The sequence below is a fragment of the Periplaneta americana genome, chromosome 9, assembly GCF_040183065.1.
Source record: "Periplaneta americana isolate PAMFEO1 chromosome 9, P.americana_PAMFEO1_priV1, whole genome shotgun sequence".
Taxonomy (NCBI): Eukaryota; Metazoa; Arthropoda; class Insecta; order Blattodea; family Blattidae; genus Periplaneta; species Periplaneta americana.
In genome coordinates, this window is record NC_091125.1 from 4,328,675 (window position 1) to 4,353,736 (window position 25,062).

At 38.2% G+C, this 25,062-nt stretch overlaps 1 protein-coding gene and 2 long non-coding RNA genes across 3 annotated transcripts in view; 2 read left to right on the plus strand and 1 right to left on the minus strand.

The window, feature by feature from the left end:
• The window catches only part of LOC138705729 (fatty acid synthase-like), a gene marked incomplete at its 3' end in the record, with an annotated part of 84,824 nt that extends 70,590 nt beyond the window's left edge, over positions 1 to 14,234 (plus strand). The window contains exons 21-26 of the mRNA XM_069834297.1: positions 1,499 to 1,730; positions 3,395 to 3,541; positions 6,552 to 6,764; positions 8,332 to 8,618; positions 10,278 to 10,526; positions 14,127 to 14,234. Coding sequence (XP_069690398.1) covers positions 1,499 to 1,730; positions 3,395 to 3,541; positions 6,552 to 6,764; positions 8,332 to 8,618; positions 10,278 to 10,526; positions 14,127 to 14,234 — 1,236 coding nt within the window. The remainder of the gene's footprint in view (positions 1 to 1,498; positions 1,731 to 3,394; positions 3,542 to 6,551; positions 6,765 to 8,331; positions 8,619 to 10,277; positions 10,527 to 14,126) is intronic.
• LOC138705633 (uncharacterized) lies at positions 14,235 to 19,458 on the plus strand. The gene is made up of 3 exons (XR_011333702.1): positions 14,235 to 14,359; positions 15,937 to 16,092; positions 19,089 to 19,458. It is a non-coding gene; the product is annotated as an uncharacterized lncRNA (long non-coding RNA).
• A 4,846-nt stretch (positions 19,459 to 24,304) lies between these two features.
• LOC138705735 (uncharacterized) overlaps positions 24,305 to 25,062 on the minus strand; it is a 49,550-nt gene continuing 48,792 nt past the window's right edge. The window contains exon 5 of the long non-coding RNA XR_011333741.1: positions 24,305 to 24,420. This is a non-coding gene — a long non-coding RNA (uncharacterized lncRNA). The remainder of the gene's footprint in view (positions 24,421 to 25,062) is intronic.

Sequence of the window (25,062 nt, forward strand, 5' to 3'; positions counted from 1 at the left end):
TTCTTTCTTTCTATGTTCTCCTCCTCTTTTTCTTTCCCTCTATGTTCTCCTAATTTTCTTGCCCTCTATGTTCTCCTCCTCTTCTTCTTTCCCTCTATGTTCTCCTCTTTTTCTTTCTATCTATGTTCTCCTCCTCTTTTTCATTCCCTCTGTTCTCCTCCTCTTTTTCTTTCCCTCTATGTTCTCCTCCTCTTTTTCTTCCTCCCTATGTTCTCCTTCTCTTTTTCTTTCTCTCTATGTTCTCCTCCTCTTTTTCTTTCTCTCTATGTTCTCCTCCTCTTTTTCATTCCCTCTGTTCTCCTCCTCTTTTTCTTTCCCTCTATGTTCTCCTCCTCTTTTTCTTCCTCTCTATGTTCTCCTTCTCTTTTTCTTTCTCTCTATGTTCTCCTCCTCTTTTTCTTTCTCTCTATGTTCTCCTCCTCTTTTTCATTTCCTCTGTTCTCCTCTTTTTCTTTCCCTCTATGTTCTCCTCCTCTTTTTCTTTCCCTCTATGTTCTCCTCCTCTTTTTCTTTCTCTCTATGTTCTCCTCCTCTTCTTCTTTCCCTCTATGTTCTCCTCCTGTTTTTCTTTCTCTCTATGTTCTCCTCCTCTTTTTCTTTCCCTCTATGTTCTCCTCTTTTTCTTTCCCTCTATGTTCTCCTCCTATTTTTCTTTCTTTCTATGTTCTCCTCTTTTTCTTTCTTTCTATGTTCTCCTCCTCTTTTTCTTTCCCTCTATGTTCTCCTAATTTTCTTTCTCTCTATGTTCTCCTCCTCTTTTTCTTTCCCTCTATATTTTCCTCCTCTTTTTCTTTCTCTCTATGTTCTCCTCCTCCTTTTTCTTTCCCTTTATGTTCTCCTCTTTTTCTTTCCCTCTATGTTCTCCTCCTCTTTTTCTTTCTCTCTATGTTCTCCTCCTTTTCTTCTTTCCCTCTATGTTCTCCTCCTCTTTTTCTTTCCCTCTATGTTCTCCTAATTTTCTTTCTCTCTATGTTCTCCTCCTCTTTTTCTTTCCCTCTATGTTTTCCACCTCTTTTTCTTTCTCTCTATGTTCTCCTCCTCTTTTTCTTTCCCTCTATGTTCTCCTTCTCTTTTTCTTTCTCTCTATGTTCTCCTCTTTTTCTTTCCCTCTATGTTCTCCTCCTCTTTTTCTTTCCCTCTATGTTCTCCTTCTCTTTTTCTTTCTGTCTATGTTCTCCTCTTTTTCTTTCCCTCTATGTTCTCCTCCTCTTTTTCTTTCCCTCTATGTTCTCCTTCTCTTTTTCTTTCTCTCTATGTTCTCCTCCTATTTTTCTTTCCCTCTATGTTCTTCTCCTCTTTTTCTATCCCTCTATGTTCTCCTTCTCTTTTTCTTTCTCTGTATGTTCTCCTCCTCTTTTTCTTTCTCTCTATGTTCCCCATCTCTCTTTTTTCTCTATGTTCCCCATCTCTCTTTTTTCTCTCTTTGTCCGCCCTCTCTCTCTCCTTCTCCTCTTCTTTCTCTGTCTCTACGTGTCACTCACCCTCCCCGTGCTTGCAGCTCATCTCCCTGGACCTGCACACACAGTCGTCCCCCGCTCTCATCCTGGACGTGTGTTCCCGTCACATGTGTCCTCACCTGCGTCACTTCGTCGCTTTCTGCAGACGGAGCGCAGCTGATGGCTGGAGTCACTCCGTCATGGAGCGGGTGTGCGAGGCCAGGGACAGGGACGGCTTCCCAGCACTTGCTGTGCAGTGGGGCGCCCTGGAGCTGGAACACGACGACCTCACCGGTATGCTGCCTGCCTGTTTGCTTGCTTTCTTCATTCTTCTTTTTTTATTATTCTCCTCTCTCCTTGCCTCCTCTCCTCTTTTTCTACTCTTCTTTCGACTCTTCCTCTCATCTCGTTTTCCTTTCTTCTATCACTTCCTTTCCCCCTTTGTGTCCTTCCATCCATATTTCCTATTCTCTTTCCTATGTTCCTTACTGTCTCTATTCTCCTCGTTCTCTGCCCTGTTTCTTCTAATATTTCTTTCTTCCTTCCTACTTTTCTACAATTGTTTTCCTACTTTTTCTTCCGTTTCTTTTAATTGATCTCTCCGGTGTATATTTATATATTAGTCCATGCATCTATTCATCCATTGATTTTTGTATATATTCATTCATTTATCTGTCTATACATTTTTTTGTTTATTCATCCATTTATTTGTCGGCCTGGGTGGCGCAGTCCAGTAGAATGTTAGCCTTCTACGCCCGAGGTTGCAGGTTCGATCCTGATCCAGATCGATGGCATTTAAGTGTGCTGAAATGAGAAAGGCTCATGTCAATAGATTTATTGGCATGTAAAAATAAATCCTGTGGGACAGAATTCCGGCACACCAGCGACGTTGATATAACGTTGGAAGTTGCAAGCATTGTTAAATAAAACATAATTTATCATTAATTTATTAATTCATCTATGCATCCTTTTATTGATTTATCCATCCATGCATCCATACATCCACTTATTTATTTATTTATTTATTTATTATTCTTTATTTATTTATTCATCTATGCATCCATTTATTAATTCATCTCATCTGTCTATGCATTCATACATCCATTTATTTATTTATTTATTTATTTATTTGTTTGTTTATTTATTTATTTATTCATCTATGCATCCATTTATTCATCTATCTATCCATGCATGCAGACATCCACTTATTTATTTATTTAATTATTTATTTATTTATTCATCCATTTATTAATTCATTTATCTATTTATTTATCTCTGCATCCATTCATACTTTTATTTATTTATCCATTCTTTCATTCATGCATCTGCTCACCCATCCATTCATCATTTATTGGTGCATTTATTTATTTATTTATTTATTTATTTACTTATTATAGCAAACGTTTGATTGCTGTAGATATCTGTGAAGGAACAAGATGGTGATATTGAAGGTGGTGGTGGCGGTAGTGGTGATGATATTATAGCGTTAAAATCATCTTCAACATCATCATCTTCATCATATAATGTTGATGATACTGTTGTATTACGATCATCTTCAACATCAACTTCATCATATAATGTTAATGATACTATTGTATTACAATCATCATCATCACGATAATGTTTGTGATCGCTGTACATAATCATAATCCTTTCCTGATCCATAATGTATGGTACCGGTATTGACAAAATACTTCATGTCTTGTCTTCTTGCAGTATTTTTTTTTTTCAAAGATATGAAATTATTTAATTTTTATTCTGAAATGTAGCTTTCATTTTCTCTGCGTTCGAATATTTCTGTATTTATTTTTTATGTTATCTTTTCTTGTTATTCATACTGCAAATTATATAAAAGAGAATAATTTTATTGTTTCAGTTTCTCCTTCGTGTTCCTTTACTTGAGAGACAGAGACTTACAAACAATCTGCTTACTGTCACCACTTAATCTTATGTCGCAGAGGGCGTGCTCCTCCAGAGTATGTCGTCTTGTTTCGAGATTCTGGGCAGATTCATGTGGCAGTCACAAGTCGTCATGTCCAGCATTGTTGTGGCGCAGAAGGAGTCGAGGGCTGTGGACATCGTGGAGTGCATCAGAAGGTTTCTGGGTACGTAAACTGCGCGCTCCGCACATGTTATACACAGATGATGAATGCATCATTATTGCTTACATAGATTTCTGTGACTCCAACTGTTACTTTAATGGAGGCCAGTATCATTGGAAGTGTAGATGTTTACCATACTCACGCTGTTATACAGAATGTCATTAATTTCAGGGGGTTATTCCTTGAGATATTTCAATCAAAGAAGTTAAATACAATTTTACTCGTTTTTACTTCCTTTTCAAGATCAAAATTGTATTATACGAAACATTTCATAGCGTGTTGTAGGAAAGCCATTGATTGAATTCCCAATATGCTCAGTCAATTTAAGAGAGCAGTTTATTGTGATAATAAATGATTGAAAGAATTTTAGTTTTGTCCTTTAAATGTGCAGAAATTTGATCTGAACAAATATAACTTTTCGTTTGCAATTATTCAAAGGAATTTTACAATGGTCCGTTTGTTGGGAAATATAAAAGGAAAAAAAAGTCGACATATTTCGTTATTGGTGAATAGCTCGTTAAAAATTATCTTCTGGATCTGCAATTAAAATCTGAGCACCAAACAGCATTGCGAAAATCGTTAAAATAAATCTTGCAATGTAGAGCAGTGTTGGGTGCCTGTGATTTGAGTATAGCAGAGGGGAGGGGAAGGTAAGGGATGGAACAATGACGTAATGTGACCTTCAAATAATATTTATTACAATTTATTTCTGATATCACAAGATGCATATTTCCGTTTAAAATTGCGACCAATAAGCCACAAGTGCATCACCTCATTCCCTTCCTACCCGGAGACGAATGCTAGGAGTTGTTTCTGTTTACGTCTTCTATGAGTCTACATCATGTTGAACTACTAACTCGGGCCCACCACAGTGCAGGCTGCGCTTGCTAGAGTTATTGCAGTAGACGTGGTGTTGCCAAATGTTTCATAGAAACAACGATTTCATCTAAAATGGTGAATGTTAAAAAAAAAACTTATTTAGATTTTATAAATCTCTACTTATGATCTACTACCAGTTTCATTTTGGTGCAGTGGTAGGGTTGCCAACCCTCCTGTATTTCCCCAGGATCTCCCGTATTTGCCTGTAATTTTTAACAGACTCCCGGCTCCCATATTATTCTTCTCTTCGAGCATTTTTCTCCCTTAGATTTTGCATACTGGTAATATAATTTTTTCTTATTCTAAACATTTGATTTTGCCATGAATGATGATAATTTATTTGATAAATTTTGTTGTTCAAGACAGACATTAAAATGTGCAGCATTTTTAGAAGATAATGCTTGCCAAAAATTTGTTTTAGTGCTTATCCCCAGAGTTCCTATAGGTCAGTTTCTGTCAGATGCGTTTCCAATTCACTGTGGGCTAAAGCAAGGAGATGCACTATCACCGTTACTTTTTAACTTTGCTCTAGAATATGCCATTAGGAAAGTCCAGGATAACAGAGAGGGTTTGGAATTGAACGGGTTACATCAGCTGCTTGTCTATGCGGATGACGTGAATATGTTAGGAGAAAATACACGAACGATTAGGGAAAACACGGGAATTTTACTGGAAGCAAGTGAAGAGATAGGTTTGAAAGTAAATCCCGAAAAGAAAAAGTATATGATTATGTCTCGTGACCAGAATATTGTACGAAATGGAAATATAAAAATTGGAAATTTATCTTTTGAAGAAGTGGAGAAGTTCAAATATCTTGGAGCAACAGTAACAAATATAAATGACACTCGGGAGGAAATTAAACACAGAATAAATATGGGAAATGCCTGTTATTATTCGGTTGAGAAGCTTTTATCATCCAGTCTGCTGTCAAAAAATCTGAAAGTTAGAATTTATAAAACAGTTATATTACCGGTTGTTCTGTATGGTTGTGAAACTTGGACTCTCACTTTGAGAGAGGAACATAGGTTAAGGGTGTTTGAGAGTAAGGTGCTTAGGAAAATATTTGGGGCTAAGAGGGATGAAGTTACAGGAGAATGGAGAAAGTTACACAACGCAGAACTGCACACATTGTATTCTTCACCTGACATAATTAGGAACATTAAATCCAGACGTTTGAGATGGGCAGGGCATGTAGCACGTATGGACGAATCCAGAAATGCGTATAGAGTGTTAGTTGGGAGGCCAGAGGGGAAAAGACCTTTAGGGAGGCCGAGACGTAGATGGGAAGATAATATTAAAATGTATTTGAGGGAGGTGGGATAGATGATAGAGACTGGATTAATCTTGCTCAGGATAGGGACCGATGGCGGGCTTATGTGAGGGAGGCAATGAACCTCCGGGTTCCTTAAAAGCCAGTAAGTAAGTACCGGTAAGTAAGTGCTTATCCACATAAAATCAAACCTTGTTAATGTTATACATTTGGAAAAACTGGTTAGTTTTGTTCTAAGAGTACCAAGTAGTAATGCTCGTACAAAGAGGGTATTTTATCTCATGAACAATAATTGGGTAGATTTTCGAAACAGGGGCAGGACATATCAGAGCTGCAAACTGCAACTACTACGCGAGACAAAATCTGTCTCAAAATATTCTTAATATAAGCTCAGCTGCCGAAGTGTAGAATAAAGTTGTTCTTTAGTAAGTGAACCAAATAATTTGTCCACTTTCTATGTGAAATTTTATCGATTCCTTAATCTCCCGTATTTTCTTAAAAAAAAAATTGGCATGTCTATGTAGTGGTAACCTTCCACTCTGTATTTATTTCCACTTTCTATTTTCTGTGTGATAAGTAAGATGTAAACCAACCTAAAGTCTTATCTGTGCTATTATAAAACTTAAATTTCTTTATTAATATGATGGTCAGTTGTCTGTGTAAATACTTTAAAAATGTATGTTGAAACCACTCTACACTGTCATCATACTGTAAGTCTCGAACTGTCATTTTTGCGAAAACAAGCTTTCAGTTAAAGACAAGAAAGAATAAGGCACGTGGAAATACTGTAAGTAATATGTGGTTGCTATGGCAACGCAAACAGAAGCAGTTGCACACTTGAATAGTAATTTGTTGCTGTTGTAGGCATTGGAGACCTAGAAGCTGTGGACTTGAATGCCACACTGGCAGAGCTAGGCATAGACTCGCTGATGATAGAGGAGATGAAGCAGTTCCTGGACAGGGAGCACAACACGTACGTGACGACAAAGGGGCTGGCCTCCATGTCCATCAGCCAGCTGCAGGAGCTGGTCAGCACGCGGGATGGCAGGGACGACTCTACTGGCAACGTAACTGAAGGTACGACTAGCCATATGTTGAGCAGTAGATGATGATGTCATTCGCCCTCTTGCATTCCAATATCTAATAAATCAATCCACCGCTGTGGTGTAATGGTTAGTATGCCTGACCTTGAAGTGAGCAGGCTCGGGTTCAAATCCTGGGTGGGACAAATTACATGGTTCAGGTTTTTTCCGGGGGTTTCTGCAGTTCATTAAGAACTAATAATAATAATAATAATAATAATAATAATACTATTCAGAAGAAAGATACATAGCTTTTTTATATAGGAACACTCTAGCACACCCAGAAAGAATAAGTTAGATACTCGTGCTCAGGGGCCAAAAAATGCTGGGTAATTTTCGGCACTGGACTCTGCGACCATTTCGCTGGCATTATCACCTTCATCTCACTCAGACACTAGATGACCATAGCAGTTGATAAAGCGTCGTAAAAAAAAAAGATGAAAGATGAATTTACAATTCAAACAAAACAGTTTATACATCGGGCTTTTATTTCAAAGCTTCCCAGTCTAAATAACTATTTATTTCAATAAATGTAGGCTGTAATGGAAAATTAATTTCACTTATTAATTACGTTATTTTAATATTATTATTTTCTTTTTAGTGGGTTATTTTACGACGCTGTACCAACATCTCAGGTTATTTAGCATCTGAATGAAATGAAGGTGATAATGCCGGTGAAATGAGTCCGGGGTCCATCACCGAAAGTTACCCAGCATTTGCTCATATTGCGTTGAGGGAAAACCCCGGAAAAAACCTCAACCAGGTAACTTGCTTCGACATGGATTCGAACCTGGGCCACCTGGCGTTGCAGTCAGACGTGCTGACCATTACTCCACAGGTGTGGACTCTATTATTATTAATTGTAATTAAGTTACCACTGCCACCGGTGTTTGCCCACTTTCAGTGTAAATAAATAAATATACATTATAATGAAATTTAATTCAAACATAAAACACATCAATTTAAATATTGAGGGGGGGAGGGGAGTTTAAAACCAGTGTTAATTGCATTTTAGATTTCACCCCCGCAACTCCCTTTTTGAAATTTTGAATGGTACCCTTACACATTATGATACTTAAATTTGAAAGAGTATTCAATTATTTATACAACTCATTCATTTGTTTCACATCTTTTGTTTTCTCTCGTCGCCTGAAAATCTCGATTGTTGTTATTGTTGATTAGAGATGAGAGAATAAAACTACAGACTGTTGATTACAGCTTTTCAAGCAGTAACACAAACTACATTAATGTTGTGTAATTTAAACCTATTCCTTGAAAATTTAGTGCAGTATTGATAGGAGACACAAAAGCTGAAGATTGGATTGGTTTTGATACTCATCAGTGCTATGTAGTGGAGTTCAAAATAGGCTGCATTACTGTACAGCGAACAGTGAAGCACATTTTGAACAGTTTAGTAAATTTAATTAATCAAATTTAGTAAATTACCCAAATAAGCTGTGTTCTCATCCTACAACCAACTGAGGCAGTGAAACTTGAAATGCAATTATTAATCAGTTATTCTTTCTGAGCCTTTGTTTATTCGCTTCCTTCTCTCCAACCAGGTAACTCGAGTGACAGTCCCCCGCTCGACAATGTGCAGCTGCTTCTGAATGCGTTCGGACCTGTTTCCCAACCCGTGGTGCGCATGCCCTCGGCGACAGGCAGTGGACCAGACGTGGAGAGTGTGCTGGAGGCAGGCCCCATGCTCTTCATGCTGCCCGGCCTCGACGGCTTGGCCCGCCCACAGGAGCCCCTCGCCCTTAACCTCAAGTTCCAGACCGTCTGTCTCCAGCTCGACCAGGACGACGAACTGCTCACAGTGGAGGACATGGCGGACCACCTGCTGCCAGTACGTACCAGACTAGTGGCTACCTGGGACTCGAACCCAGGAGTGTTAGGAACTGTAAAGACCCCTGAAGGGAGGTAAAACTGGAGCTCGCGATGCACTTGAAAGTACTCCATTCCTGAGTGAGAGGCCCCAGGCGAACTTCACTGTTCATTTAAATTCTGTTAGGAAGACTATGTTTTTGCATTTGTGTACCCCAACAAATATTTTGAAATGATGTGTAAATGGCTTCAACTCCACCATCAAAATTTGTTGTGTATCTGCCAACATTTTAATAGAAAGAAAAATACAGACAAGTAGCTCCTGCATCTTGATCCATAAGAGAACCAACTGTATAAACGTACAGCCAATCTTTATGTGAATATCTTCTGTTAGAGCAATGACCTTTCCTTCTTCAGGATTTGTATCTCTCTTGTTGCATTACTTGTCATTACGTAATTTTGTTTATCAATCTTCTTACTGTATCCAGCTGTTTGCTGACAACATAAAGTCCACTGTAGTCTATTCAGTTGTTGTTTTTCACGAGAAATGAGGGGTATTTTGATCGGTGTTCATTATAGATGCTGTTGCTAGTAGCCAGAGGTGGGGTGTAGTCAATATATACTGCAGGGCTGTGTCTTCTGCAACTGGTACTGATGATTTTAATTTACTTCTTTTGTGGTTTATGGATGGACAGTATAGAAGAATGTGTTCATCATGATTATTACACCACAGACAAGTAGGATTATCAGAAATGTGAAATCGGTGTAGGTACAATTGAGTGACAATGTGACCTGTTCTGGCTCTTGTTAAAAATGTTTGAACATGTCTGGGCAAGTTTTTGTACATTTCCAGGTCATTTGGTTTCTTTTGTACGGACTGTAAAATGAGACTTTACTAAAGCAAAAGCACTGGATAGAGATATCACTTGAAGAGGTCTTGGTTGCAAATATGTTGCCTGTTTTGCAATATTATCGACTTTCTTGTTTCCAGGTATACCACAATGACTAGGTATCCATTGAAATGTTATTTTCTTTTGGAGTTCTTTTAGTTTACTTAGTTGTTTCTGAATTGGAATAATTCTATGTGCGTATAGGTTTGGTACATATTTAATTATATTAAATATGGCCCCCTTGGAGTCGGTAAGTATGCAAATAGATTTTTCAGGAATTTGAGTAACACACTGAAGAGCAGCATCAATAGCTAGCAATTCAGTGTCAAGACTGGAGGAGGATGAACAGGGTATGAAATAACTTTCTTGATATTTTGGAATATAATACTCTGCTCCTGATGTCCCATTATTAGGATTTAGAGATCCATCTGTATAAATTTGAAGGTGATCCTCATATGAGCTGCAGAGTAGTTCCATGGCATCTAACTTAAGAATGTATGGAGGATCATTTTTGGAATGATTTCCTGGAATTTGTATGCTGTGTTCTGGAATCACCCATTTCCATGGAGGAATTTCGTTCACAACTGGAGTTTTAGCAATGAGTGTGTCTGTGATATACACTGGTATTTCTTCTTTTTTTATTTTATAGATATTACACAGGATATCAGTAATTTTGTTCATGATTTGAAATAAAATTACTTTCACAATTCCTTCTTTCTCATATTCTCTTCTTTCTTTTATTAGCAGCTCTCTTCCTCTTTTTCTCTCACTCTCTTCTTGTCTGTCCGCAGTTCATTCAGACCAGGCTCCCGCCCGGCACGCCGTTCACTCTGCTGGGCTACTCATTCGGCGGGTTGCTGGCCTTGGAGCTCGTCCGCCGGCTGGAGGCAGAGGGTCGAACTGGCTGTCTGTACCTGCTGAACAGCTCGCTGGGCTGGCTGCGGGGCCTGCTGGCAGACAGGGACTGCGACACCAAGATCCTGTGCAGACTGTTCGGCCTGCTGGCGCCCCACCTCGCCACCAGTGCAGTGCTCAGCAAGGTAAGAAGTTCAGAAGGGTTGAGAACCAACTGATGTGTTCTTGTTGTTATTATTATTATTATTATTATTATTATTATTATTATTAGTAGTAGTAGTAGTAGTAGTAGTAGTAGTAGTAGTAGTAGTAGTAGTAGTAGTAGTAGTAGATTCGGGTCGAGAAAATTTTGGGTGAAAGTATAGCCATGGATGAATATATAATAGGATGCGAAACTTACTGAGTTTCCCGTAACACATACTAGAGGCGCTGTTGTAGAAATTGACCTTGCTGCCACCTGTTGGGGGAGGGGCGTTATTACATCTAGCAGCGCACCAAGTAGCGAAAAGAGTAATTACTCCATGCATTTAGCAGCGCAGCTGGTGACGAAAATGTTAAACTGTGCAGAAAGTATTCCCTCCCACCCTCATCGATATTCAAAACTAACCCAATTTAAAATAAAACATTTACAGTTTTATTCCTCACAGCACCTTCTACTGAAAATTCTTACCGGAGCCAACAGGAAGATAAAAGAGACGATCTATTTTACACTACCCAATTAACATATAACCAGACAGAGACAAAAAATAAAGCAAAAGGTTAGATAATTGGGATTGTATTCTTTGGGTATTTATTGTACAGCGCAACGGAAAAGTCTGCAAGAACTACTTAGATAATTCAATTTATTATATTGCTATTACTTTGCAATACATTCAACAACACTATTTTTACAACGTCCATAAACATCACTGTTTAACATACACTGCTTATACACATGTAGTATCACTTTATGTTCACTTATTAGCAAGTTTCTGTCTGCCATCTCGCCCCTCGAGCAATATCTCGAACGGATAAATAGAGAACTCTGGGTAATGTACCCAACACGTAGTTCTAATGTTCACCACCTACGACATTGGGCGCTGATCATCTTATTTCAGCCCCCTGCTGCCAGATGGTGCTGACTGCAGTTTCGCATCCTATTATATATTCATCCATGGTATAGCCAAATCTATAAGACACGTGTCTTGGCTTTTTTCCATATGGGCCTGGGTTCAAGAGGAAAGAAAATGGAAAATTACGAGTCAAACAACTGTAGCGTAACTATTCATTGCTGCAACAAGAAATGATGTGGCAGCGTGACTCGGGCGGTAGTGGTCTGGACGCGAGTTAGGCAGTGCATGAAGTTCGGGTTCGAATCCCTATTTGTAATTTTTTTTATGTTTTGATTTTAATACACATATTCGTAACTTAGGTTATATCATTTTGCAGTGCGTGCAAAAATTAATGGTTTGAAGAATAAATTTCCATCTTAAATTGCGTCTTATTACTTTACATTGACACAAAGTATTCCTCCACATGATTTATTCTAACATAGTGTATTGGCACATTGTATCCGGTGCGCTATGTTTACAATTAATCACTGATATGTAGTACAGTAATGTGAATCATCTGAAGAAGTACTTTGTGTCACTGCAATGTAATACAATGCAATATAAGAAGGAAATTTATTCTCCAAACGTGTATTAAAATAAAAACATAAAAAAATGACGAATAGGGATTCGAATCCGACCTTCATGCACTGCTTACACTCGTGTCCAACGCACTACCACCTGAGCCACGCCGCCACATCATTTCTTGCCGCAACAATAAGCCGTTACGTTACAGTCGTTTGACTCGTAATTTTCCAATTTGTCTTGAGCCCAAGCCTATATGGAAAAAAGCCGAGACACGTGTCTTATGGATTTGGTCATGCTTCTACCCAAAAGTTTCCCGTCCCAAATCTTGACATCAAAGTGGGGTAGTCTTCTTGTCATTGCCACAGCTAAGGTGTAAATACTGGGTAGGATGAAAAAATCTGCTCACCTTGTATCTTTTTGTAGAGGACATGTTTGTTTTGTGACCAGACTCCACAAGATGATGACCACTCATTTTCACCCTCAAACAGAATACAGACATGACAATATAACTTATTACTGTTACAGACCTATTACTAAATCTACGTATTACTCTGTGAAGAGATTTATTAAATCTACATACTTAGACTTCAACAAACAAAATCTGATAACTCAATCTCAAGGGAAAAAATGGAACTCTGCATCATAATCCACAGTTAATTCCCGATTTACCACGAAAATCGTCTGTAGCTGCATTTAGATTGGCAACAGGCCATGACTGTTTGGCCAAACACCTGCATAGAATTGGAATATATCAGTCCCCTAACTGCCCATTGTGCAACTCAAACCAAGAAATGGATTCGGAACACCTCAAAATCTGTGCTTCAGTGGCTGGCCATGACAATATCTTTGAAAAATATTGGAGTGCAAGGGGTCAAATGACTTTATTGTCAAACGCCTGGCATTAGAAAACAACAACATATAACTTATTTGTTTCAGAGCATCCTGTTAGTCAAGGATATTTCTTATATCATGACCATTGAAAATTTCTATTTTGTCTTCCTCCATCCGCTATTTTAGTATGTAAATGTGATGTCGATTTCCTGCCTTTGTAAGCACATTTTGTTTCATACACCCAATCACATCAATGTTCTCTCAGTATGAGTCATTTTACAAAAAAATAATATTTGAATTGCTTCATAAAAAAGGGCATCAGTCACATTTTTTTTCGAAATTGAGTCAACATTGAATTTCCCATCTTGAATGTTCAACACATCGTTTTATCAAGAAAGGAAGCCAGTTCAACGTTTCCTTCATTGTTATATTGTGATCAGAATGTGAGCGTTTTGTAAAGGAAGGGCATCGGTCCGGACAGTTTTTCTTCATTTCCCACAACTTAACTAAAATGGACTGATGCCCTTTCTTTATGAAGCACACACACACACGCGCATGCACTTTAGGTTAGGCTGAACTCAACAATGCAGTGCAATCACAGAACACAAATATAGTGCAACGTATTATTGTGAAAGTTAGGCTAGCCGCATTTCTTACTGATGTAGTGAATCGATACCCCCTCCCCATCCCCCCTGAACCTTGCGAGTCAAGTCACAGCCATGCCTTTAGAAGCTTATGCCACAAGCCTCTCACACTGCTTTCTCCTTCCTGGAATGACTGCCAACAATGAACTTTATACATGGAAGGATTGGGGTGAAACCAACTGTTACGATACATCGTTATTATGAAGTTAGCCCTGCTGTTACTAGGTATAACTCAAATTTTTTGAATAGGCTAGGCCTCAGAAGCCTCTTAAGAGCTTCGCCACTGGTATTAATATTATTAGTAGCTTGCGAAATGAGATTTATGACAAGGACTGCACTTTACACCAAGGTTGATTACAGGAGAAATGAGGACAATGATAGAAAAGTTACTTCTGTTGTATTGTAACCAGTGTTGCCTTCAGTGTAAAAAAAATAGAGCTACACACTTCTTGCATTCAGAAGGCTTATTTTGTAAATAATTGTATAAAATCCTGCTACAAATGGTTTATGAACGAAAATATTTCAATGTAGAAATATTTATTTTCTGTTTTCATATTTTGCCAAAATAACTTCCAGATTTTGGAAAAAATTCATTCGTATTGTGCTGGTCTCTACTCATTTTTATTGTGGCTGTAATGATGACAGAACTGGTATGGTGATTATGAAATTTGTTATGATAATAATGTATTTGCAGTTGACTGAGGAATTGGCAGCGCAGAAGACCTGGAGCAGGAAGCTGGGCGCACTGCTGAAGATGGTGCCTGACAGCAAGCAGGACGTGGATTTGTTCAGCTCAGCCATCCACAGCCTTCAGCTCAGCGCTTGAAGGCCATCGACAAGTATGAGTGGACAAGCAAGGAGGTCGTCCGGTCGCCCACGATTTTGCTGAGAACATCAAACGTTGATGAAGACTTTGCACTGTCCAAGGTGAGAACAGGAACAGTCTGCTCTCCAGGCTCCATAGAACTCAGACATTTTCCATTGGGAGGGGGGATGGGGAGGTTCATTTACTTGGGATTATAGAAGCTAGTGGAAAATAAAGTAATGAGCTCAAATATGTGCATGCAAGGACCCATTTGGACACTAAATTTAACAGTGCTCTGCACAAGCTTGATTCTCTTAGCTTCAACTAATTATGTTACGTCATTAGCTCTTCAACTGTGTATATGACACAAAATGATCTCAGCAGTTTTCTTAGTGTTAAAAACAAAATGCTACCTGTACCGGTGCTAAAAGTCCAGGATAACAGAGAGGGTTTGGAATTGAACGGGTTACATCAGCTGCTTGTCTAAGCGGATGACTTGAATATGTTAGGAGAAGATCCACAAACGGTTAGGGAAAACACGGGAATTTTACTGGAAGCAAGTAAAGCGATCGGTTTGGAAGTAAATCCCGAAAAGACAAAGTATATGATTATGTCTCGTGACCAGAATATTGTACGAAATGGAAATATAAAAATTGGAGATTTATCCTTCGAAGAGGTGGAAAAATTAAAATATCTTGGAGCAACAGTAACAAATATAAATGATACTCGGGAGGAAATTAAACGCAGAATAAATATGGGAAATGAGTGTTATTATTCAGTTGAGAAGCTCTTATCATCCAGTCTGCTGTCCAAAAGTCTAAAAGTTAGAATTTATAAAACAGTTATATTACCGGTTGTTCTGTATGGTTGTGAGACTTGGACTGTTACTTTGAGAGAGGAACAGAGATTAAAGGTGTTTGAGAATAAGGTGCTTAGGAAAATATTTGGGGCTAAGAGGGATGAAGTTACAGGAGAATGGAGAAAGTTACACAACGCAGAACTGCACGCATTGTATTCTTCACCTGACATAATTAGGAACATTAAATCCAGACGTTTGAGATGGGCAGGGCATGTAGCACGTATGGGGGAATCCAGAAATGCATATAGAGTGTTAGTTGGGAGGCCGGAGGGAAGAAGACCTTTGGGGAGGTCGAGACGTAGATGGGAGGATAATATTAAAATGGATTTGAGGGAGGTGGAATATGATGGTAGAGACTGGATTAATCTTGCTCAGGATAGGGACCAATGGCGGGCTTATGTGAGGGCGGCAAAGAACCTCCGGGTTCCCTAAAAGCCAGTAAGTAAGTAAGTAATTCGTTCATTTCATTCATTTATTATATTCAATAGATCTTACATGAGCAATGAAGCTTTAAGATGTGGAACAAGTCAAAATTTTACAATATTACAATTACAATTTTTACAAATTTTTACAATATTTTACAATTATTACAGTTTTACAATTTAGTAATTTTCTACAATTTTTTACAATATTTTGGCGAGATGTAGTGAGATGAAGTGAGGTCCGAGGATTCGCCAAAAGATTACCTGGCATTTGCCCCTTGGTTGGGGAAAACCTCGGGAAAAACCCAACTAGGTAATCAAATCAAAGGCGTGAAATGAAGTGATGCCGAGGACTCGACTAATTGTAGTCTGTGTTTGAAATATGACGAGTAGCTGTGAGTGACTGGTTCTGTTGCAGTGCTGTGAGGAGGTGAAGGTCCACTGTGTGGCAGGAACTCACGCGGCGCTGCTGGAGAGCAAAGAAGTGGCGGCCATTATCAACAGGCAGGTGACGAACATTGAAGACATCAAGTTCAAGAGCAGCTTCGAGGACCAGCACTTCGTATACTGACGGGTGAGTATGGCGGATCTGTAATGCTGCATTACATTCCCTGTAACGTTTATAAAATCCAAGGTGATATACAGGGCATATCAAAAGTCCAGTAACACTTTCAATATTTTATTACACAAAAACTACTAATGATCGCACTTTCAAACACACGTCAGTTTAAAGTCAAACTCTCAAAGTTCTGTTTACACCTTACAGAGATTCAATGTGAACCACGAGTGACTCGGCAGATGTCCAAACGACAATCAAACTCTTCCCATACCCTTTTCAACATATCCTCTGTGACCATGGCGGCAGCTTCTCGAATTCTGGTTTTTAGTTCCACTAAATCACGTGGCAAAAGTGGTACAAACACACGGTCCTTCAGATACCCCCATAGAAAAAAGTCACATGCAATCATATCGGGTGACCTTGGTGGCCATGTCGTGAAACATCTGTCCCTTACTGCAGCACGTCCTATCCAACGATCAGACATCTCCATATTCAGGTAAGCACAAACTGCACTGTGGAAATGTGGCGGAGCCCCATCTTGCTGAAAGATGAAATCCTCATCGAGATCTTGTCTAAGTTGAGGCACCAACCATTGCTCCAACATGTCCAGATATGAATGTCCAGTCACAGTAGCCTCAATGAAGAAGAAAGGTCCGTACAGTTTTCGTTGTGACAACGCGCAGAAAACATTCACCTTCGGTGAATCACGCTCATGTTCAATGGTTCTGTGAGGTTTCTGTGTACCCCAAACACGACAGTTGTGCTTGTTAATTTTCCCACTCGTATGGAATGGCGCTTCGTCACTGAAAATTAAGCGGCTGAATAACTTTGAGAGTTTGACTTTAAACTGACGTGTGTTTGAAAGTGCTATCATTAGTAGTTTTTGTGTAATAAAATATTGAAAGTGTTACCGGACTTTTGATATGCCCTGTATTCTTCTCAACTATGTGGGTTGTTTGAAAAGTTCACAGGCTGACAGAAATTAAACTAGGACTATTCTGAAACAATCTTTATTTCTCAATATAATCACACACTTGGTCCACCGGTGTTGCATGCTACACCTTTCTTGTACACAGATTTGTGAGGTCTGCAAAAAAAGCCTTCTGCTGCTCCGATAACCTCTTCATTTAATGAAAATTTCTTCCCAGCCAAGTGTGTTTTGAGTTTCGGGAAAGGAAGGAAGTCTGGTGAGTAGTGGAGGGTGCGAAAACACTTCGAACCGTAGTTCGTGTAGTTTAGCAGCAGTGATTGCAGACATGTGAGCAGGTGCATTGTCGTGATGAAACAACACTTTCTTCTTGGTCATACCCGGCCTCTTCTCGCGAACTTTCCCTTTCAGTTGCTGCAGGAGATTTGAATAATATTCTTTGGTTATTGTTCTCCCCTTTGCTAGATAGTCCATCATGATTATCCCCTTGTAATCCCAGAACACTGACGCCATGACTTTTCCAGCTTATTGAACAGCTTTTGCTTTCTTTGAATGCTGAGAATCACAGTGCTTCTTTTGTTTCCACTGATGTTTTGTGTCTGGTATGTAGTAGTGAATCCAGGTTTCATCAATGGTCGCAAACCACTTCAAAAATTGGGCATATTTTCCTCGAAGGATCCCACTTTCCTATCTACAGTTTTATAGAAGATATCGTAGCAATGGAGTCGTGCACATTAGGCTTACTGGACTGCAGAAAGTCCCCATTGGAACGAGAAACCAATCATCAACAAGTGTGGGCCACTAATGTGAGGTGTGGGATTTAGGATGGACGCTAATTAGATCCATACTTTAATCAAGGAACTAAAACAGCCGCCATTATACAGGGCTTTCATTTCAAAACTTTCCAGTCTTTCTTACTTACTGGCTGTCATTGCCGCCCTCACATAAGCCCGCCATTGGTCCCTATCCTGAGCAAGATTAATCCAGTCTCTACCATCATACCCCACCTCCCTCAAATCCATTTTAATATTATCTTCCCATCTATGTCTTGGCCTCCCTAAAGGCCTTTTTCTCTCCGGCCTCCCAACTAACACTCTATATGCATTTCTGGATTGGCTCATACGTGCTACATGCCCTGCCCATCTCAAACATCTGGATTTAATGTTCCTAATTATGTCAGGTGAAGAATACAATGCGTGCAGTTCTGTGTTGTGTAACTTTCTCCATTCTCCTGTAACTTCATCCCTCTTAGCCCCAAATATTTTCCTAAGCACCTTATTCTCAAACACCCTTAACCTATGTTCCTCTCTTAGAGTGAGAGTCCAAGTTTCACAACCATACAGAACAACCGGTAATATAACTGTTCTATAAATTCTAACTTTCAGATTTTTTGACAGCAGACTGGATGATAAAAGCTTCTCAACCGAATAATAACAGGCATTTCCCATATTTATTCTGCGTTTAATTTCCTCCCGAGTGTCATTTATATTTCTTACTGTTGCTCCAAGATATTTGAACTTCTCCACCTCTTCAAAAGATAAATTTCCAATTTTTATATTTCCATTTCGTACAATATTCTGGTCACAAGACATAATCATATACTTTGTCTTTTCGGGATTTACTTTCAAACCCAGCTCTTTACTTGCTTCCAGTAAAATTCCCGTGTTTTCCCTAATCGTTTGTGGATTTTCTCCTAACATATTCACGTCATCCGCATAGACAAGCAGCTGATGTAACCCGTTCAATTCCAAACCCTCTCTGTTATCCTGGACTTTCCTAATGGCATACTCTAGAGCGAAGTTAAAAAGTAAAGGTAATAGTGCATCTCCTTGCTTTAGCCCGCAGTGAATTGGAAACGCATCTGATAGAAACTGACCTATACAGACTCTGCTGTACGTTTCACTGAGACACATTTTAAGTAATCGAACTAGTTTCCTGGGAATACCAAATTCAATAAGAATATCATATAAAACGCTCAAACATGTCTATCGCTATCAACTACTGTCTTCCATATTATTAATTATTCACCATTTATTTACGCTGTTACTCAGGCCGTGGTATATCTGGCTGAATCTTGTTTCAGATGGACATTCCGAACAAGGCGATCCAGTTCTGTAGACAGCTTCATCTCTGTATTTTCCGGAGGGTCCATAATCACAGACAAGTCGTAACTATCTTCCCCTTGAATTGTTCCTGGAAGATGACTCTGCTGCAATGAAGCAAGCAGGTCTCGCTGAAGATGAAGTGTGTGTAGTGTCTGATTTTCAGTTTTGGGTCTGGATGCACATGCAACACCTGCGTGCATCCTTCGTGTGTGTTTCAATATTCATCATTTTTAATTCAATGCTATATATAAGTAATGAAAACTAATTTTGAAAAGAGGATCGCGAACCACTGGTTGAGAACCAATGGTCTAATGGGTAATACAATGAAGAATTTTTGTTTTTTGTGACTTACTTAAGTCAATGATACTTGCTTACAAATGGCTTTTAAGGAACCCGGAGGTTCATTGCCACCCTCACATAAGCCCGCCATCGGTCCCTATCCTGAGCAAGATTAATCCAGTCTCTACAATCATATCCCACCTCCCTCAAATCCATTTTAATATTATCTTCCCATCTACGTCTCGGCCTCCCTAAACGTCTTTTCCCGCCCTGTCTCCCAACTAACACTCTATATGCATTTCTGGATTCGCCCATACGTGCTACATGCCCTGCCCATCTCAGACGTCTGGATTTAATGTTCCTAATTATGTCAGGTGAAGAATACAATGCGTGCAGTTCTGCGTTGTGTAACTTTCTCCATTCTCCTGTAACTTCATCCCTCTTAGCCCCAAATATTTTCCTAAGCACCTTATTCTCAAACATCCTTAACCTATCTTCCTCTCTCAAAGTGAGAGTCCAAGTTTCACAACCGTACAGAACAACCGGTAATATAACTGTTTTATAAATTCTAACTTTCAGATTTTTTGACAGCAGACTGGATGATAAAAGCTTCTCAACCGAATAATAACAGGCATTTCCCATATTTATTCTGCGTTTAATTTCTTCCCGAGTATCAATTATATTTGTTACTGTTGCTCCCAGGTATTTGAAAGTTAATGATATACTGAGGTGAAATTGTGTCAATTTTCGTGAAAAAAATTCGATTTTTTTTTCGTTTACAGCATTAAAAATTTGTACAGTATATTGTTCAGAGAACCCTCCACAAATATTCATGCAGGTAAGTCTGTTCAGTCAGCTGTTTCGGGCCGCCATTTTTAGAAGGTTGCACGCTCCAGATGGCCAGTTAAATGCGCACTCCTCTCTAAATGCTGCCATCCATATTTTCTATGCATTGCTTTACAAAAAATACTATTACTATAGATTTTGCGCTATGTGCATAAATTTTGTTGTAGGTCTTTTTATTGATATGTATGGTTATGAACTTTGGACTCTCACTTTGAAAGAGGAACAGAGGTTAAGGGTATTCTAGAATAAAGTGCTTAGGAAAATATTTGGGGCTAAGAGGGATGAAGTTACAGGAGAATGGAGAAAGTTACACAACACAGAACTGCACGCATTGTATTCTTCACCTGACATAATTAGGAACATTAAATCCAGACGTTTGAGATGGGCAGGACATGTAGCACGTATGGGCGAATCCAGAAATGCGTATAGAGTGTTAATTGGGAGGCCGGAGGGGAAAATACCTTTGGGGAGGCCGAGACGTAGATGGGAGGATAATATTAAAATGTATTTGAGGGAGGTGGGAAATGATGATAGAGACTGGATTAATCTTGCTCAGGATAGGGACCGATGGCGGGCTTATGTGAGGGCGGCAATGAACCTCCGGGTTCCTTAAAAGCCATTTATAAGCAAGTAAGTACCGGTAATGTCTTTGTAAGTGTATTTAACAAAACTTGATATCGAGATTTTCTTTTAACCTCAAGATTTTTGGGGGAAGCATATTTTTTTGTGTGCTAGATATCACAGCCATTAACTGTTTCTATATTTGATTATATAAAATAATTTTTTCTTAGTTGTTGAATAATTTGAAAAGAGTAAATAGCAAGTTATGTGAAAGAAATTTCAGACAAATATTTTTAATTAGTAGTGGTATTTGAAATTATAATTTAAATTTACAAGAACTTAGCAACTCATATAATTTTCTACGAAATGAGATAAAACTTTGTACAAAGGATGTTTATATGCAGCATGATATCTGTAAAAATTTTCGAAGATATAGCGCAACAGGTAAGGAAATGAACATTTCACCTCAATGTACCCTTAAAGTATCTACAGATGGTATAAGAGATGCAACTGGGATCAGAGCAGTGTACCTACATACATAGCATATATTTGTTAGAGAGTTTTGGAATGGAAGAAATGACCATGCCAGAAGATTCTCCTGTCTCCAAATTGTAGTAGAAGGAAGACACAGTCTTAGGGTCGAATTTATAGTCGTCACTTATAAAATGAGGAAACACTTAAGTAATGAGCGTTTCCTTAGCACTTATTTCAGATCGTACGCTACTCTTTCATTTGCACTGAGCATTCCTTCGACATCGAAAGAAATATGGCATCATGGTTAGACGTGAGCGCTTTCGCACATTCAGTTGTTTTCCAGCGCCTTCAAAATTGTTAAATCGGCATTATTATCGTACACAATTACACACGGCCGTGACAAACACAGAAGTAAATATTATAGAGCTATACAAAATGTCGAGAAAGTATTTTACAGAAGAATAAAGAAGTGAGCTAAGAGAACTAGTTATGAAATATAGAGATATCGTCGAAAGTAAAATTCTGATAGGTATAATTGCTCTCTCCAAAGAAGAAATTGACGTGGTATAAAATTGCAGTTGAGTTTAATGCAAACTCAGGAAATATTCTCGTAAGTGAATCATTGTAATTTATTTTTCACTTATTTTTATGGTAAAGTAGAAATGGTATAATTTCTCAAATTTTAACAGCTTATTCCATGGGATGAATACAAACACAAATGCACATAACACTGTTGCGACGAATACTTTTCGAAAAAAAAAAAAAACACTTAAAACTACCTGAAATGCAGCTGTAGTATAGAATCTCAAAGCAACCAGTATTTTCAACAGTGGTGAAATCGATAAGCTTCATCGTTGTATTGTGAATTTCAATTAGAGATACCGGAATATTCACAACAGTGTTCTTGTCGATACGGTATCTCCTCCTAAATTGTTGGTCATTATGTAATACATCCATATCTCTGATATATCTTTTGTTTTGCCGAAACACATTTTAATTTTCGTTATAGAACTCAATAAATTCATCAAAATCATAATCATCATCCATTGTATACCGAGTCAGCTGATTGCAATGCATATGAGGAACAAGCTACCTTATTTGAATAAGCATTCACTTCAGTGGGGTTTATGAATTGGAAATTATTATAAGCAACTGCTTGAGGGTTTCCTTACGGTAAGTGTTGACTATGTATCCGGCCCTTAGGAATGTTTGATGCATAACAGGTAAGTTGTACTGATTGTCGTTCAGAATTATTAGGTTATGATATGGTTCATTCTCACACTAATTTCTCTGGTCCTGCTGATCCTTCACATTTCTGTATTAGGGACAGCAATCCCGTTCTTACACTGTTTACAACTTTTACACTTCCAGACTTTCAAGACCGACGCATATTCTTCACTATATTCGTTCATACACTATGTCCTCATCTCCATTCACTACAATTATTGTTACTTACTATATTTCTACGTTTATTATCTAACCCTTCTTACATTCTAATCTTGCCTTATTGTATTTCCTATTCATAATAATTTCCTTTACTATTCCTACAGTCCCTATTTGTTATATGATTACATTAGGATTCTGTTCCTCTTGTACAGAGTGATTTATATAGAACTAACACATTTCTTTCTTTCTTTATTTCAAAACGAGTGATTCTAGCCACAACTTGTTATACCTCAAATGTAGAGTATCTTTGGGAGATTACTAATCTCTATAGCAAATATTGAAAATTCTTTATTTATTCGGCTGGAAATTCACTTCGTGACCAGTTTTTAACTTCAAATTAAGCAGGAGTTTTGATTCCTTCATTATTCTTTATTCATTATTGTTGGCAGCTGTTTTCGACATTTTGTTTTAGTCACTGAAAATGCAGTACACATTAAATCAACGACTCTTCCTTGTGAAGCAATACTGGATTACGAATTCAATTACAGCCACTCAAAGGGCATACCAGAGAGAATTTGGTGTTCGTAATCCCCCCAAAGAAACAGAATACTGGAACTGGTAAACAAATTGGAAACAACTGGATCTCAAAAAGACTACGACAATAAATATACAGAATAAAGAAAAGTTGTGAAAAAGTTTCAACACTTAGGTGTGATAAAAATTAAGACTGGTGTGAAAAAATTTTCACACCTAGGTGTGAAAAAATTTTAAGATTTGGTGAAAAAAATTAACACCTAGGTGTGAAAAAATTTAAGATGTGGTGAAAAATTTTCACACCTAAGTGTGAAAAAATTTTAAGATTCTGTGAAAAAATTAACACCTAAGTCTGAAAAAATTTTCACACCTAGGTGTGAAAAAAATTTTAAGATTCGGTGGAAAAATTTTCACACCTAGGTGTGAAAAAAATTTTAAGATTCTGTGAAAAAAATTAACACCTAAGTGTGAAAAAATTTTAAGATTCGGTGGAAAAATTTCACACCTAGGTGTGAAAAAACGTTTTCAAATAAAAAATTAACACCTAGGTGTGAAAAAAAGATCAGAAAAAATTGACACCTAGGTGTGAAAAAATTAAGATTCTGTGAAAAAAATTAACACCTAGGTGTGAAAAAATTTTAAGACATAGGTGAGAAAAATTGTCCCCCCCCCCCCGCCCCTGAAAAAATTAACACCTAGGTGTGAAAAGATTAAGGAAACTCCAAGAGAAAAAATTTTTGTAGTAGTATTTACTATTCATTTATTGAACCTGGTAGACAGGGAATTACAACTACAATATGAACAATACAATTACAATTAATATTAAATTTACAATTACAATAAAAAAGTACTTAAGTGATTAATAAAATCTAGACAATTTATTGTAGAAGTTAAAAGCAAGAAAAAACAATTTTTTTCTGCAGTACAAATTAAACCTCGAATATTGTAGGACTTCAGGCTTTCCCTGTTATTTGGATATGAATTCTCAGGTTCTCAGCCAGGGAACCTTTGATGACTAGCTAGGGATTGAAGTGCCGTGGAACCATGTCTAGTCGTTATGTAAACAGTCAGTAGGGCTTCTCGCTGTAGGCCAATCAGGAGCCAGTCCCGACCACCTGCCGTGTTCTGGTTGGTCGAAGCGTGTTGATTGCAGGTTTCAATGCTGTACTCAGCTGTAGGCCCCAGTCTCTGCTGAAATCATTGCCATCTAGATGTGAATTACACCAAAGCCTGGAATAAATTCCATATATGAATATTAGTTTCAGGAGTAGAACTAGTGAATATTTATTACACTAATTTGTTCTGAGTTTAATATATTTCTGGTTTCTGAGAAAAAATATTTCAGTTTGTTCTTATTTATAGTGTTCAAAGGTGGACGTAGCCCCTTAAAAATTTTCATTTCAGCTCTCTGTATACAGAGACAGTTTGCTTTGTTAGTCTTTGGTTCATAACCATAAGAGTACCAGTACTGCAATTGAAACACAGACATGTTGTCCACTTGGTAATGTCGATAAATTACACATCCACTGTTATATGTCCACGAAATGAGGTCCATCAATCAATCTTCTTACTGTATCCAGCTGTTTGCTGACAACATGAAGTCCACTATAGTCTATTCAGTTGTTGTTTTTCACGAGAAATGAGGGGTATTTTGATCCATGTTCATTATAGATGCCTGTTGCTAGTAGCCAGAGGTGGGGTGTAGTCAATATATACTGCAGGGCTGTGTCTTCTGCAACTGGTACTGATGATTTTAATTTACTTCTTTTGTGGTTTATGGATGGACAGTATAGAAGAATGTGTTCCAGATCTTCATCATGATTATTACACCACAGAAAGTAGGATTATCAGAAATGTGAAATCGGTGTAGGT